Here is an 18,511-nt window from a genome sequence, read left to right on the forward strand (position 1 = left end):
AAAATTACATTATTGCAGGTTCGGGAACAGCCAATATATCAAACATTAGTTTGGTAGTCTACAGTGGTCGACATCCATTTAAGCGCATATGATATTTTTCAGATTTTACTATGAAAACACATTACTATTATATATATAAACATTTTGATTAAAAATATGACAAGGATATACGTTTTCGCCAGAATAACGCTTTCATCCATGCCCGAAGCAAACAAAAACTTATCTTTTTAGTAAACACAAATTGAATTAGTTTTTTACTTTTTACAACTACAATGTATCACTATTATTTATTTTTACCAGGGATGGAAAATTCAGTACAACAGTACTTTTTTCAGTACCGTTTTACCCAAAAAAGTACCGTAGTACCCCCGTGACCATTTCAGTACCATTCCAATCCTTCATTAAACCATGATCCTTCATTAACCATATACACCCAGAGAAAAAATGACGACATCCGTATACAAAATCAGCACATACGGTGTGAATTGTGTATCAACACAGTTTGTGTTTAACTTGAACACTGCGTTGTCAATTTGATACTGAGATTTTAACAACGGTTTCGATCACGAACTGTACAAGTTGACAACATCAGTGCTCAAAAGTTGTCACCAAAGCGGTGTCGAATGGACATTCTTTAGTGTCAATTTTGAAGTATCCATACCGTTTCATTCTCATTTTGTTCCCAGAGTAATACCAATAAAAACAAATATTTTTATTTATTTCAAACATATTTTATTAAAAGAAAAAAAAAAAACATGCGTTTACACATATAATTTTTAGTTAAATAAATCAAATTCATTTCATTCTAAGTGAAATGTGGAAATAATAAAATCTTTAAATCTTTATATCGAAATCAATATTTAAATATAATATAGCATATGAGAAAATTAAACAAATTAAAATTAATAATATTTGTTGCATGTGTGTGAGAGAATAGTGATATCTATTCTCGCAAGCGTGCACGCGTGCGGTGTTCCGCCCGATACGAATATAAACTCCACCTTAATGGTGGAAGTTTTACAATTGATATTCTTGTGATGAAAAAAATTAAAAAAAATATATAGGAGATATATAGCAAAAAAATTGCATAATTCAAAAACTTGATATTAACATTTCCACCCCAAATATCTTGTTGAACATTGAACTATACCAGAACTGCAAAAGGGTATAATTTTTCTATATCATAAAGGAAAACCTGCCATTGTAAAAATTACATTATTGCAGGTTCGGAAACAGCCAATATATCAAACATTAGTTTGGTAGTCTACAGTGGTCGACATCCATTTAAGCGCATATGATATTTTTCAGATTTTACTATGAAAACACATTACTATTATATATATATTTTTTAAACAAAATGCTGAATTTATTCAAGGTATCTCGATATTCGAAAACACCATATCAAATATTAGGTTGGTAGTCTACAGTGGTCGACATTCGTTTGAGTGCATATGATATTTTTTAGATTTTACTATGAAAACACATTACTATTATATATATTTTTTAAACAAAATGGTGAATTTTTATTCAAGGTATCTCGATATTCAAAAACACCAAACACATTTTTTTATTCACTTTTTGAAATACAGGGTCAGGAAAATCGTTTGAGCGCAGCTCATTTTAAAATATTTGTATGTAGTAAGTTTGGTAATAATCTAAAAATAAAAAAGAGTAAATATACATAATAAATTACTCATATATTTTACATATATGGGTTCGGTTAAGACATTATATGGTGCGGACATAAATATTATAAATTTTATGCGAAAATATGGACATTCTAATACAAAAATCGGAAAATTTATAAATCATTACGATGTAAAGCCATCAACAAGGGACAATTCCAATTTTACTTTAAAAGATAAAGGAAGAATTCGGAAGAAACCAGCTTAAAATCGGTATTTCAGCAGCAAAATTAAGGAATTTTTCAGCTATTTGTTACAATAAGTACAATTTCTCGGTATTTAAAGTCTACTCCTAAAATAAGACGAACTGAACTAATATCCAAGCTACGTTTAACGAACGCTTACAAGTACAAATATTGGAATTCGATGAATACATATGGCTTAGAAACATTCATTGTAAATTATTATATTACTGACGAAATAAATTGTTTTTCGGTAAATGTAAAAAACAACTGGATCGAATCTAGATTTCTGAGGGGAGTCTTATGCTATGGGGTGCATACTCGTACGGATATAAGCTTTTAATTTGTGATGTGTCCACCAAAAATGGATTCTGAAATGTATATTGAATTATTAGACGACGTTTTAGTAAAACATTTTGATTAAAAATATGACAAGGATATACGTTTTCGCCAGAATAACGCTTTCATCCATGCCCGAAGCAAACAAAAACTTATCTTTTTAGTAAACACAAATTGAATTAGTTTTTTACTTTTTACAACTACAATGTATCACTATTATTTATTTTTACCAGGGATGGAAAATTCAGTACAACAGTACTTTTTTCAGTACCGTTTTACCCAAAAAAGTACCGTAGTACCCCCGTGACCATTTCAGTACCATTCCAATCCTTCATTAAACCATGATCCTTCATTAACCATATACACCCAGAGAAAAAATGACGACATCCGTATACAAAATCAGCACATACGGTGTGAATTGTGTATCAACACAGTTTGTGTTTAACTTGAACACTGCGTTGTCAATTTGATACTGAGATTTTAACAACGGTTTCGATCACGAACGTGTACAAGTTGACAACATCAGTGCTCAAAAGTTGTCACCAAAGCGGTGTCGAATGGACATTCTTTAGTGTCAATTTTGAAGTATCCATACCGTTTCATTCTCATTTTGTTCCCAGAGTAATACCAATAAAAACAAATATTTTTATTTATTTCAAACATATTTTATTAAAAGAAAAAAAAAACATGCGTTTACACATATAATTTTTAGTTAAATAAATCAAATTCATTTCATTCTAAGTGAAATGTGGAAATAATAAAATCTTTAAATCTTTATATCGAAATCAATATTTAAATATAATATAGCATATGAGAAAATTAAACAAATTAAAATTAATAATATTTGTTGCATGTGTGTGAGAGAATAGTGATATCTATTCTCGCAAGCGTGCACGCGTGCGGTGTTCCGCCCGATACGAATATAAACTCCACCTTAATGGTGGAAGTTTTACAATTGATATTCTTGTGATGAAAAAAATTAAAAAAAATATATAGGAGATATATAGCAAAAAAATTGCATAATTCAAAAACTTGATATTAACATTTCCACCCCAAATATCTTGTTGAACATTGAACTATACCAGAACTGCAAAAGGGTATAATTTTTCTATATCATAAAGGAAAACCTGCCATTGTAAAAATTACATTATTGCAGGTTCGGAAACAGCCAATATATCAAACATTAGTTTGGTAGTCTACAGTGGTCGACATCCATTTAAGCGCATATGATATTTTTCAGATTTTACTATGAAAACACATTACTATTATATATATATATTTTTTAAACAAAATGCTGAATTTATTCAAGGTATCTCGATATTCGAAAACACCATATCAAATATTAGGTTGGTAGTCTACAGTGGTCGACATTCGTTTGAGTGCATATGATATTTTTTAGATTTTACTATGAAAACACATTACTATTATATATATTTTTTAAACAAAATGGTGAATTTTTATTCAAGGTATCTCGATATTCAAAAACACCAAACACATTTTTTTATTCACTTTTTGAAATACAGGGTCAGGAAAATCGTTTGAGCGCAGCTCATTTTAAAATATTTGTATGTAGTAAGTTTGGTAATAATCTAAAAATAAAAAAGAGTAAATATACATAATAAATTACTCATATATTTTACATATATGGGTTCGGTTAAGACATTATATGGTGCGGACATAAATATTATAAATTTTATGCGAAAATATGGACATTCTAATACAAAAATCGGAAAATTTATAAATCATTACGATGTAAAGCCATCAACAAGGGACAATTCCAATTTTACTTTAAAAGATAAAGGAAGAATTCGGAAGAAACCAGCTTAAAATCGGTATTTCAGCAGCAAAATTAAGGAATTTTTCAGCTATTTGTTACAATAAGTACAATTTCTCGGTATTTAAAGTCTACTCCTAAAATAAGACGAACTGAACTAATATCCAAGCTACGTTTAACGAACGCTTACAAGTACAAATATTGGAATTCGATGAATACATATGGCTTAGAAACATTCATTGTAAATTATTATATTACTGACGAAATAAATTGTTTTTCGGTAAATGTAAAAAACAACTGGATCGAATCTAGATTTCTGAGGGGAGTCTTATGCTATGGGGTGCATACTCGTACGGATATAAGCTTTTAATTTGTGATGTGTCCACCAAAAATGGATTCTGAAATGTATATTGAATTATTAGACGACGTTTTAGTAAAACATTTTGATTAAAAATATGACAAGGATATACGTTTTCGCCAGAATAACGCTTTCATCCATGCCCGAAGCAAACAAAAACTTATCTTTTTAGTAAACACAAATTGAATTAGTTTTTTACTTTTTACAACTACAATGTATCACTATTATTTATTTTTACCAGGGATGGAAAATTCAGTACAACAGTACTTTTTTCAGTACCGTTTTACCCAAAAAAGTACCGTAGTACCCCCGTGACCATTTCAGTACCATTCCAATCCTTCATTAAACCATGATCCTTCATTAACCATATACACCCAGAGAAAAAATGACGACATCCGTATACAAAATCAGCACATACGGTGTGAATTGTGTATCAACACAGTTTGTGTTTAACTTGAACACTGCGTTGTCAATTTGATACTGAGATTTTAACAACGGTTTCGATCACGAACGTGTACAAGTTGACAACATCAGTGCTCAAAAGTTGTCACCAAAGCGGTGTCGAATGGACATTCTTTAGTGTCAATTTTGAAGTATCCATACCGTTTCATTCTCATTTTGTTCCCAGAGTAATACCAATAAAAACAAATATTTTTATTTATTTCAAACATATTTTATTAAAAGAAAAGAAAAAAACATGCGTTTACACATATAATTTTTAGTTAAATAAATCAAATTCATTTCATTCTAAGTGAAATGTGGAAATAATAAAATCTTTAAATCTTTATATCGAAATCAATATTTAAATATAATATAGCATATGAGAAAATTAAACAAATTAAAATTAATAATATTCACTAATTTGGTTGTCCTTTGCACATTCTATAAAAAAAATTTTTGCATACTTCAAATCTCTTTGATGTTTTTTTTTTTGTTTTTTTGGATTAGAATTTGTTATGGATTGGGCCGACAAAAGTATGCAGATAAAGATATTGATGTGTTTGCAATATTTCTCTTGAAAAAATGAACAGGTTTACGACTGAGAACTGTTCAGTTATGATTAAAATTACAAACATTAAATTAAGTTAATGAGTTCCAATTTTGGCATACACTAAGGAAAAAACACTTTGCGTAATTAAGACCGTTCGTTGTCGAGTTTTCATCATGGTTGTCACCTTTGTTTTGGCAACGCTTGTTGTCCATTTGTCAACAGGCGTTTACAATTCTTAGTATTTGACCACGATATGTTGTAAAATTTAAGAATGTCACAACGGATGTTGTCAAACTCGAGAATATGACAACGAATGTTGCCGACTTGTATTCATTTGTGTTTAAATCAGCAGCAACACGTGCCAATTGAATCCATTTTATTCATTGTTATTGTGTTTCTGAAATAGAATAGACGCATGTGCAAAAAATGAATTACAAAATGGAAAATATACAGAAAATCGAGTTTCAAGAGCAAAATTATATATTTGGCGAGTTTGTGGAAATCGACGGTGATATTATGCTGGTTAGTAATACACGAATTTCAAACGCCAAAGTTGCAGAGGATGCTGAAGACGATGAACAACTTATAAAATTCTTGGAAACCATAAATATGGAGTCTGTTTATAAATACTTGAAAGGTAAATAAATTAGATATACTACGAATTCTAGCATGTCATACTTACTGTTTTTGTCAATATTTTAGGGGCACAGGTAACATTTCGGAGTTTGCAGCATTTATAAAAAGATTATATAAGTTTGCGGAGGTGCATGAATCGGTTGCTAAATCACTGAAAACTTCTTTAATAAGAGAATGTGACAATTGGGGATCGGGTCAAGGCAAATAGAAAATATCAAAGAGATTTACATACTTTAAATATGCAAACATTTTTTTTATAGAATGGGCAAAGGACAGCCAAATTAGTGAATATTTTTAATTTTAATTTGTTTAATTTTCTCATATGCTATAATATATTTAAATATTGATTTCGATATAAAGATTTAAAGATTTTATTATTTCCACATTTCACTTAGAATGATATGAATTTGATTTATTTAAGTAAAAGTTATATGTGTAAACGCATGTTTTTTTAATAAAATATGTTTGAAATAAATAAAAATATTTGTTTTTATTGGTATTACTCTGGGAACAAAATGAGAATGGAACGGTATGGATACTTCAAAATTGACACTAAAGAATGTCCATTCGACACCGCTATGGTGACAACTTTTGAGCACTGATGTTGTCAACTTGTACACGTTCGTGATCGAAACCGTTGTTAAAAGCTCGGTATCAAATTGAGAACGCAGTGTTCAAGTTAAATACAAACGGTGTTGATACACTATTCACACCGTATGTACTGATTTTGTATACGGATGTCGTAATTTTTTCTCTTGGTGTAGCCCTTACATAATTATAACCCCAAATATTCGATAATTCCTACACTATGTAAACTGACTTTGCAATCTAAATTGCAGTAGTAGTTGTTAGTATCAGCCCACGCTGTGGGGTTTTCATTAAAAATTGCTGAAATTTGTATTTGGTGTACATAGTGGTTTACATAAACCGGTTTATAGAATTATCGGTATAGGTTCACTTTTTGGTATCTTCCCTATATTTTCATGTCACGTACCTGTCAGTATACCTATGGTGGAGGGTATCCAACTTAACGCTTTTTCACTTATTTATATTAAAATGAGCTACGCTCAAACGATTTTCCTGGCAAAACATGCCTTTTTTTAATTATTTCAAAAAGTGTATGAAAAATGATTGTGGTTTGTATTTGATATTCGATATCTTACTGCTAAAGGCCCTGATATTGCAATGACAAATAATGACTCCTGTCATTACTCTAATTTCAGCTTTACTCAGGTGGTTCTCTTCGTTAGTAGAGTTGCACCTAGGTTCGTTGTGCCAAAGTTCATTGGATCGTTCGTCGAAGAACGCTCCAAAGTTCCAAAAAAGGTGAAAGATGGGTGGTTTGATTGAACCATCGATTGCTATATCTGTGGATTGAGATTCATTACGCATGATGCCGCAGTGTCCTGGTACCCAACACAGCCGACAGCTGTTAGTAAGTCCAAGAGACCAAACAAGAGATCCATAGAAAAGGATGGGCCTTAACTCGGTGTTATACCTCCAGTGTATAGTCGGTGGTTTTAGCCCCCAACTTTTCCCAATGAACTTCTTGCATGCATAGAGTACAATCCGCCCTCTCTCCGCCCGTTCTTCAGCGATTTTGCCAAGGTATTTTGCATCAGGTGACAGATGAAGGTGCATTCCATCCAATCATGGCGGAGCTAAGACGCCGAGCCTACGTTTCCTAGTGAACATTCCAGTTCCGTCTTTTTTGTGTTAGCCTTGGCTCAGCGTGACAGCGTCGATTAGGCTCTTTGCATAAGCTCCGAGATTGTTGACGGAAATTTTCCGGAAATCAATATCACGACTTCGTCTGCATAGTCTACGACTTTGATATCTTTCCCGTCCAGTTCTGTCAGTATGTTGTTAATTACCAATAACCATAGCAACGGTTATACACCCTGAGGGGTGTATCTAGTTACGGTTTTCCTGATTTTTGTATCCCCCACACTTGAATTTATAATTCTGCTGTTTACTATTTCATCTATCCAACAAGGGTTTCAGGAATGCAAACTTCCTTAAGTGAATGGATGCACACCTTCTTAGATAAATACATAATAGTAAAATCTTAAAAACATCATATGCGCTCAAACGAATTTCGACCACTGTATAATGTCCCTACTCGACTGATAACATCCGTGAGTATGTAAAATCTAAAATAAAAGATGTATCTGATAGTGATTTAAAAATCTTTAAATAATATTCCCTAACAAATTGGTTAATTCTATAGTAAACAATTCGTTTTAGCCCGATGTTATCTTTGTAAAAGAGTTTGTTTTCAGAGAACATCAACACATTCGTAGATCTGTTAATATTCCACCTGTTCAAAAAAAAAAAAAACTAAATATTGCCTTACCGGTTCTATATCAAAATGTTAGAGGCCTTAATACTAAATTGAGAAAAGTGTTCCTTAAAACTTTCTATTGTGATTATAAAGTAATTATTTTAGCGAGACTTGACTTAAACCTGATGTACTCGATACAGAGATATTTTCTGATAATTATCAAGTTTTTTGAATTCTGCCTTTACCAGGTAAATGACGTATTTAATGTTATGACGTATTTAATGCTAAAGAAAAACTATTCGATTTAGGTGCTCTCCATATGTAATTCCTGAAGACATTTATCATCCTACACTCACTGTCCACAAAAACTTAACTTTGCTGAAACAAGTATTGCGCAAGTACGTTCTTCATTGATTTGTGTGTATCAAGATTTTACGATGTACTAAATATTTCTCTAAATAATTATGTTCCTACTGTAAAAAATTGAATCATCAGAGTCCTCCCTGGTTTACACGGATTCTTAAGCGTTTACGCAATATAAAAAGTAGATTATTTAAAAATTCAAATACTGGTCTTAATTATGGAAAGTATTCATTGGCGAGGAGCCGCTATAATTCTGAAAATTCTCGATGTAATTTTCAGCATTTTCAACACAGATGCGATTGAACTTATTGAATAATCCTAAATATTTTTTCTTTTTTTAAAAAATTTGTATATTCTAAGAGAAGAGCACATCAAGTTCCTAGCTTTATGAAAGATGGAAGTAAAGAATCATCAGACAACACAGAAACTGCAAATCTATTTGCTGACTTTTTTCAGTCATCCTATACTCAAAATACATTTAGTGGTCGATATAATTTTCAAATTGATCAATTAAATCATTTTCCTCGTTTCTGCTTAATTGAAGATGATGTTTATTCTGAGCTAAAGGCATTACTTTCCTCATTTTCCCCAGGTCCTGACTGAGTTCCAACCTATATTTTGAAATCTTATGCTAATGAATTATTTGTACCCCTTAAAAAATATTTAATTATTCCTTAAATACAGGTTGCTTTCCGCACTTCAAGAGGTCGAGTTTTGTTATCCCCCTTCGTAAATCTGGTAATAGGTGTTTCATAGATAACTATAGATGTATTGCGAAGCTAAACTTATTGAACTTTTAGTTTGACAAGGAATATCACATTTTATAAAAAGGATTATTTGACCTTTTCATCACGGTTTTACGAAAGGCAGATCTACGCTTCCAATCTTCTTGAATTTATATGTCATGTTCATAATGGCTTTGCAAATAAACAGCAAATTGGTGTTATTTATACAGACTTCAGTAATGCTTTCGATACTGTAGTTCATAAGCTATTGCTCCATAAATTTAATGTTATAGGGTTCCCATCAATTATTTTAAGTTGGATTTCATCCTATTTAGATTATCGTACCCAAAAGGTTTTGTTCAGTGATTTCTATTCTAAATATATTATTGCTTCCTCTGGAGTTCCGCCAAGAAGTCATCTGGGTCCGTTATTGATTGTTCCAAAATACTAATGTATGCAGATGATGTAAATCCTAAACTAAGGCATCATCTTCATGTGTCTTTATTAGGTTGTTTTAAATGCTGTTCTAACGAGTTTGATAACCCTTACGTTACTAAAAGATTATTTTTTAGTATTGTTCGTCCAGTCCTAGAATATGGTTGCATTCTTTGGGGTCCATTTTATAAATGTCATTGTGATAAAATTGTGTCAGTTCAAGTTCAGCTTTTAATATTTGCCTTGCGTTAATTAGTCTTCCAACACTAAAAAGAATAAGTTTTATGTTAAGAGCATTACTTTTTATTAAATTAACACGTGGACTGATTGATTCACCTTTTCTTACGGCAGAAATAATTTGTAATGTCCCCTCTCGAAGAACACGTAATTTTGAACCGTTGAAATTGTCCATCGGGAGAGCTAATTATGAACTAAACAACCCAATTATATATTATGTTTAATATATAGTAGCATAAGTAATGTAATATGCCTAAGTAGTCCATTGCATGCTATCAAGAATTCTATACTGGGCTTGGAAACAGTAGACCCTGGCATTTGAGCAGCAGTTGTCCAATTTTGTATTATAGCTTTTGCTTACTGTTGTTTGTTTAATGTATATTAAGATAGTTTATGGTATGTATTGATGTAATTCTAATTTATATTTGTTGTATAATTACTAATTGCCGGCAGTTGATCTATCTGTAGCCGGTATTGTAAAACCACTACTAACCCGCCGAAGTCCGGTCTTTGGTGTGTACGTGCTCCCTGCATATAGGGAGATAGCCCCTCGGTCGGCAGGGACGGGTGTGAGAGGCGTGGGAATGAACAAAAAATTAACTTATATTTTATATATTTATAAAACATTGTATAGTAGTCTATAATATTCCTACAAGAATAATTTTTTTTATAATTTTAGGCACTACATCGATTGTAACATATACACCTGTCACAGAGCTCGATTATGGTACGCTTCTCTGCTCCGCTACAAATAAAATAGGCAAGCAGCGAATACCTTGCATATTTCACATTATAGCCGCAGGTAGGTGCTCTTTGTAATATAATTATTTATATTAAAATCAGTTCAATAAGTGGTGTAAATATTAAATTTCATATTACTAATAGTCCGATTTTTTATAAGAAAAAACTTTTATTTTATTTGTCGGCAAATTTTTAAACGTATTTTGATAACATATTTTGCTAATTCTTATATAAGTATACGTACATAGATTGTTATATAGTACTACTACTACTACCAAAAAACGTTGTTTTTTAGTTTGCATCTTATTTTAACACTTGAGGAAATCATACAAAATATATAAAAAAATAGGATCGCGATATTTTTTCCAAATCTAATTTGAATCTAAGAGATATTCTTTAATTTTTTATAATCATCCTAAGCATGAATATCCAAAAGGGATTCGATCCCCGTGGAACACATTTTCTCTCGGATTGAATCTTCCGATCATTAAAAATTTGAGAAAAAATAAAATGGGAATATTACATTACTACTTCTACTTACTTATATAGTCGGGTTGTGACAGAACGGTTGTTCCAAACTCGTCGGTCTCTCAAACACTCATCCATACATCAGCACGGGTAATATCAGGATCTTGTAGAGTCTGAGTTTGGTCTTTCGAGAGGTGGTCTTGGTCCGGATTTCAAAGCTGATGATATTAGTTTTGTTTGTGGCGGTACAGAGGTATATAAAATCGTTCACTACCTTTGTCACATCAGTAGTATTACGATCGTACCATGGCACTATAGGTAATTTCGACAGTTTTTTGAGCAAAAAGTCATTTTTCCAATTTTGGAAAATAATATATTTTTTTGATGGTATTTAAAAGAAAACATGTCAAAAATTATGATTCTGTAAGATTTTTCGCGTAAAAGTGTCTTAAAAGCGGTGCTAATCGTAGCCAAACTCTACACTTTGAAAATGAAATTGAAGAGTTTTTTTTTTTAATTAAGACGTATTTTAAAAAGTTTGAAACCGCTAAATGCAAAGCATAAACATAAAAATTGAACATGGAGAGTATTGGCGGAGGTGTGTACTGTTTATTTATATTTTAATATCTGTTAATAAGTGTGTGTAGCGATTCAAAACTTACTTGATTCCAGTAGGTCTCAAATTGCGATTTTCATGATATATGAGTTTTTTGTGGGGAACTTCAGAATAACAACAATAAAATGTTCGATATTTGGTTTGATAAAGGAAATAAAAGCAAAGAAACATATTGTTGTTTACTACGTCACCGCAAGTAAGGTTTGCAATAACAACAATATGGACGAAAAATACGTCAAATTATAAGAGGAAATTAGGTTATTTTGCACGCATTTCTCAAGATGGACAGAATGTCAAAGGAAGAAAGAACTTTTCCGCAAAAAAAAAAAAACGAATACACTCTAATTTTGATTACAAAATAAATAACTTGAGTCGCAAACCGCAAATGGGTTGTCGAAGGAATGAAATGCTTGAGTTCCCCGTAGAATATAAATTATCAAAAATTTACTTTTTTCAGGATGGATTAAAAAGTGTTGTTATTATATCCAGTGTTTACTATATTCGTGTTCGAATGTAGTAAGCATGGTTTTATCTCACTTTTACATATGAACAACTTAAAAGGATAAATGGGCACTGAATTAATCGATATTAATGCATTTTGCAAAAACATACGACATTGTAATAATTATTCCTTTAAAAATCTATACGCGGGGTCGAAATTTTTTTAACACACTACCCGAATAGTTTTCAACCTTTGTTGTGTTTAAGAAAACTAATGAAAATATCTAACAAAGAATTAGCTTTGTTCGTTATATGTGTAGTTACTTATAACCGTTGTTCGTTATATCCGGTTTCTACTGTGGAAAACTGCATTTATATAACATATAAATAATAAAATAAAATAAACATATAAATCATTTAAAAAGTCAAAAAATCGTTTCACTCCGCTATTATTAACAATAACAACTAAAACCATCTGGGGGCATCAAGATTGAATTTATTCTCTCCAAAAAAATCAACTAAGAAAACATATCGAAGAAATCTACGGACGGAATCAGGATATTTCTTAAAACGATATTTCGGTGTCGGTTCCTTAATGGTCTTGGGAGCATTTTATAGCCACGGAATGCTTAATTTGCCATTTCCTTGTTGTCGTCTGAATTCAGTGGAGTACGTTTAAGTCTTGGAAGACAAATTATTGCCATTTTGGGAAAGCAGCAACAATGAAGGACTCGTTTTTAGCAGGACAACGCACCGGTTCATAAAAGTCGCCATACTCAAGTATGGTTAAAATCGAAAAATATTAAAATTTCAGACCAGAATCCGATCGAGAACATGTGTGGAATCCTGACTCATCGTGTCTATGCAGAAAACCGCCAATACCAAACTGTATTTTACCTCCAAGAAGTGATTATCGGTGATTGGCGGTCAATCGATGAAGACTTGCGAAAAATTTTAATCAACAGTGTGATAGATAAAATTGTTGAACTTATTCATAATTAGGGAGGCCCTACCCATTATTTATAAAAGTTATTTAATTTTATTTGAGTTTAAAAAAATAAATTTTTCTAGTTTTGTAAAAGTGCGTCTATAGTCATGCAACAACAGTAATTTTGATAGTGCAGAATTCGGTGTTTTTGATCGTTTTATTGTGAAACATAACTTAATGGGTCAATTTTATTTGTCAACTAACATACCAATTGAATTAAAGGTGTGGCTATAGTTATGATACGCAGTGTATTCTACCAAGCGTTATTAGTATCAGTTCACGCTTTGGGGTTCTCAATAAAAATTGGTGAAATTTGTATTTGGTGTTCATAAATCGGTTTGTAGAATATTCGGTATAGGTTCATTTTTTTGGTATGTTCCCTATATTTATACCCTTCACCAGACTGTGGTACAGGGTATTATGTCTTTGTGCATATGTTTGTAACAGGCAAAAATAATCAAGATATACCCATGGTTCCTCTTGAGAATATGCATAGAATCACTTTCTGAGTCGATTTATGCCTGTCCGTCCGCCCGTCAATGTATTTTTGTTAACAAAGTACTGGTCCCATTTATGATCCGATTTGGATGAAATTTGGCACAGGTCACTTAATTGGCCCAATGACGAACCCTATTGAAATTGGAGCAAATCGGTCCACGTTTAAGCATAGCTCCCATATAAGGGTACCCTCCTAATTTTCGGTATTTTGAGGTTCTTTAGCGCGCTTTTTAACTGAATTCGCTGAAATTTGGTACATTGAGTTCTTATTGGGTAGCAAATCTCCCTACTAAAAATTATAAATATAGGTCCATTTTTTCGGATAGTCCCCATATAAGGGTACCCCCAGTTTTCCGTATTTTGGGGTTCTTGGGCTAGTTTTATAACTGAATTCTCTAAAATGTTGTACATTGGGTTCTTATTGTGTACCAAATTACTCCAATAAAAATTATAAATATAGGTCCAGTTTTTCTGGTAGTAACATATAACGGACCCTCCAAATTTTTGGAATTTTGGGGGTTCTGATCGTATTTTTCGACCGAATTGACTGTAATTTAGTACGTCGAGTTCTTATTAGCTAGCAAGTCTCTCCACTATAAATTATAAATAAAGGTCCATTTTTTCGGGTAGCCCCTGTATAAGGGTACTCCCTTATACAGGTCACTTAATTGGCCCAAGTTTCGTGCAATTTTATGTAAATGGAGCAAAATACTGCCAATATTTATCTGATTGAGACAAAATTTTTCACACCGTAATAAATTAGGTCATGAATGATGAATGCGAAGTTTTGTTGAAATCGGAACAGATTTAGATATAGCTCCCATATATAGTATCGTCCGATTTAATGTAAATAGTGCACTTCCAATATTGGTACAATTGAAGCAAAATTTTGCACAGCATACTAGATTAGGTTCCGACTGATGAATCCGAAAATGTTGTTGGAATCGGTTCAGATTCACCATACTGGCAATATTTATCCGATTGAGACAAAATTTTGCACAGCGTTCTAAATTAGGTCATTGATGAATACGAAGTTTTGTTGAAATCGGTTCAGATTTAGATATACTCCCATATATAGTTTCGTCCGATTTAAAGTAAATTATGCACCAAACTCCCTATATTGGTCCGATTGAAGCAAAATTTTGCACAGAGTACTGAATTAGGTCCCGACTGATGTATGCGAAATTTCTATATCTACAGGATATTGTAGATATTAACGGCCCGGCCGAACTTAACGCTTTTTCACTTGTTTATAGTTCTTATGGCTGAACTCGCGCACACGCCATCCCCTACGGCACCCCTCGAAACCCAATAGCATAAAGGAATTTGGAGTGAATTCTGTACGGTTGGTTTGCATGGTTAAACTATTATACAAATATTTTCATATACATTTGTTTTGTTAATGATTATTTCCCTGGTAATGAAGTTTGTATACGGCTTATGACCGCAGTAAATGTTGTGGGTGCTAGTGTTATGTTAAGTGGAGTGCATTTCTGCAAATTAACATTGTACTATCCACAACAGATTGGTATTATATGCCAGACAATCTCACTCATTTATACCGTTTCGTATTCGAAAGTACTTTCGTCGTTAGATCGCATACCGTTGGTAAGTCATTGATTTTGTTTTTATTACATCTTTATTGAGTTTAAACGAAAAAGGGTGGCCAGCTGTGATAAAAAAATATTTAATTTCCGAAAATAATTAACTTTTTAATTTTAATTTTGTTATTATTAAATTTTGTTTGATGGTAAATTTAACATTTAATAACGTTTGTTTTTGATGTTAATGACAAAAAGCGGTCACCCTTTCGTGGGAGCTCTGTCTGTGAAAGAAAGATAAAAACATAAATTAGAACAACTTTTGGTATCTCCTTTCTGCTATTTATTTTCGTTTAGTTTCTTGTAAATAATTGTTTTTATACTAATTAAAAAAACATTTCTAGTAGCGCAGTGGACAAAAACGTTAATGTATGTCTTCCTTCGTAAGTAGCACATTTGCGCGAAATATGATAAAAATAATAAAAATATAGGAGATTATTTCTTTATTTTCACTATATTAGTGACATGTATCAATCTAATAATTAACTTAGAAATAATCTAAACACCATGATGAATCAAACGGTATCAATATCACAAACGTTTGTGTAGCGGTTTGTATATTACAGCGACAAAAAACAATTTATTGAGCAAAAATTATTTGTTTTTGGTTGGAAGAAATAATGCCCACAAGTTTATTTTTTTATTGTAATAAAATTTCACCCAAAAATTGACATATCTAAAAATAATCTCTTCTTGTGTATAAGTATACACCTTGCGGATTTTAGCAAGACCCTTCCAATAAATCGTGGGGTTCTATAAATATTAATTAATTTTAAAATAAAACTATATTATGAAATATACATTTTAAATTGTGTCTAAAACGCGCAATTCTCAAAATCATTTGAAGTTTATCTTCAAATCCATGTATATTTTGTGAAATTTCATTTGACGGCTAAGATGGTACATCGAGTTTTTGGGTACATCAATGCAAGATGTACATTGATGTACCCAAAAACTCGTAAAACGCGAATAATTTCCATAAAGTCCATACGCTTTTTACGCGCATCCGATTTCGGTTACACCTTACAAAAATACATACCCATTCTACCCATTTTAATGCGGCCCGTTAAGAACCATGGATGACCGAGCTCACACTATTTTTGAGATAAATTGGCTGAAGTTTTTAAAGTTCTGTTTTCGCAAAAGTTCAAAATCCGTATCAGGTCATTTATTGAAAGGGAAATGATCCTCAGAAAATCTAATCAAGGGAACCCCCCCCCCATTCACGATTTTTTTATTTTTAAGATTATAAAATGGGCTGGTAAATGAATACCAGCGGTAACTCCTCACTGGAACATCGGAATCCGAAAATTCCAACTGTGTTAGAAAGAGGACATGTCTGGCTCTCGTATGAACTGGGATTATTGACTTCGCACAACAATTAACAAAATGGCGGATCTTTGAAATTTTTTTTTGGAAAATCCCCTATTTTTTACCACAAACTAAGTTAAAAAATAAGGAAGATCTTCACCGATTGGCTTTATCCTAGTTCATACGAGAGCTAAACACTCCCAGAGAAGCGTGTCAAAATTTGAAACCGATTGGATTATTAGTTTTTGAGTTATCGTGCCCGCCATTCGTTTGGAGAAAAATGCTTTTAAAGTTTGAGAAGTCCTTTAGCCGTCACATGATGCTGACACAATAAATCGGCTATAGCTTCAAGAGTTCTTGAGATTTTCACTTAAAATTTTGTAGGAACATTCTAGAATTAGAGTAGATTCGAATTCAATCAAAAAAATTTTTGACGCCGAGAATGGGGGGGGTCCCCTTAAATCCGCGATGTTTTCAAAAACAGTTTTTGAAAATATCGCGGGTACCCATATAAGGGTGCCGACTACTTATCGGTATTTAGGGGTTTTTGAGCACTTTTTTCAACCGAATTCGCTGAAATTTGCTACAATGGGTTCTTAGTGGGTTCCAAATTTGTCCATAAAAAATTATACATATAGGTCTACTTTTTCTGGTAGCCCCCATATAACAGTATCCTCTAATTTGCAGTATTTTGGGGGTTTTTATCATATTTTTCCACCGAATTGGCTGTAATTTAGTACTTTTAGTTCTAAATAGATACCAAAACGAAAAATTATGAATATAGGTCCATTTTTACGGTTAGCAATTTGTCCACAAAAAATTATAAATATAGGTCCATTTTTTCTGGTAGCCCCCATATGACAGTACACTCTAATTTGCAGAATTTTTTGGGGGGTTTTTATAATATTTGTCCTCCGAATTGGCTGTAATTTTGAGTTCTCCACGAAAAATTATGAATATAGGTCAATTTTTGCGGATAGCCCCCATATAAGGGTACCCCCCAATTTTCGGTATTTTGGGGTTCTTGAGCGCGTTTTTCAACAGAATTCGCTGTAATTTGGAATTTTGTGGTAGTATATGGTAACAAATCTCCCTACCAAAAATTATTAATATTCGCCCCCTTTTTAGGGTAGTCTCCATACAACCCCCTTTTTTATATTAAAATAATTATCTGATTTTTTCCGCGTTTTGGGCTTATCCACATCTTTTCGCATGACGATTTAGCCATCTATTTTAATCATTCTAACTTCGGGGGATACTGAAGTAAAAAAAAACTTGAACGGCCAGGTTCGAGAATGATATATAATATATGGGTCCCCAGTTACGCATATCCCTCATATTGTGATATTTTTAATATTTAGCGTGAAGGATGGTATTGTGATGCCAAAATGTTTTATTATAAATAGAGCTATGTATATAAGTCCTTAATTTTGCATAGAAGCTCAAATAATTACAACTCCAACTGTAAGGTATTTCCTACACGATGTAATAGCCTCCAGGAACCAACACATAGAAATGTACATATTAAATCAATGACAATGTCCATATTAAAGCAGCAGCTTGGTGGAGGGTATCTAAAGTTTGGCCATGCCGAACTTAACGCTTTTTCAATTGTTCCTACGTACTTTAGGAATTCAGGCTTCATTTTTTAAAAAAAATGGTAATATTGCCCATATATAATCTTTTGAATTTGATGCACCACTTACATAAAGTCGGACGAAAATATATATGGGAGCTATATCTAAGTGTGAATTGTTTTCAACGAAACATAGCACTCACAATTCAAGGCTCAATATATTACGCAATGCACAAATTCGTGTTAATCGAAAAAAATATGG

General features: G+C 32.2%; 1 protein-coding gene across 1 annotated transcript in view; it reads left to right on the top strand.

Annotated features, from left to right (window-relative positions):
• Positions 1-18,511, top strand: part of LOC133324404 (hemicentin-1) — a gene marked incomplete at its 5' end in the record, with an annotated part of 177,357 nt that overhangs the window by 95,225 nt on the left and 63,621 nt on the right. The window contains one exon of the mRNA XM_061533244.1: positions 10,689-10,811. Within this exon, the coding sequence (XP_061389228.1) occupies positions 10,689-10,811 (123 nt within the window). The remainder of the gene's footprint in view (positions 1-10,688; positions 10,812-18,511) is intronic.

This window comes from Musca vetustissima, unplaced genomic scaffold (genome assembly GCF_032173495.1).
Source record: "Musca vetustissima isolate MV318-11 ecotype Yass unplaced genomic scaffold, APGP_CSIRO_Mvet_v1 utg12726, whole genome shotgun sequence".
Taxonomy (NCBI): Eukaryota; Metazoa; Arthropoda; class Insecta; order Diptera; family Muscidae; genus Musca; species Musca vetustissima.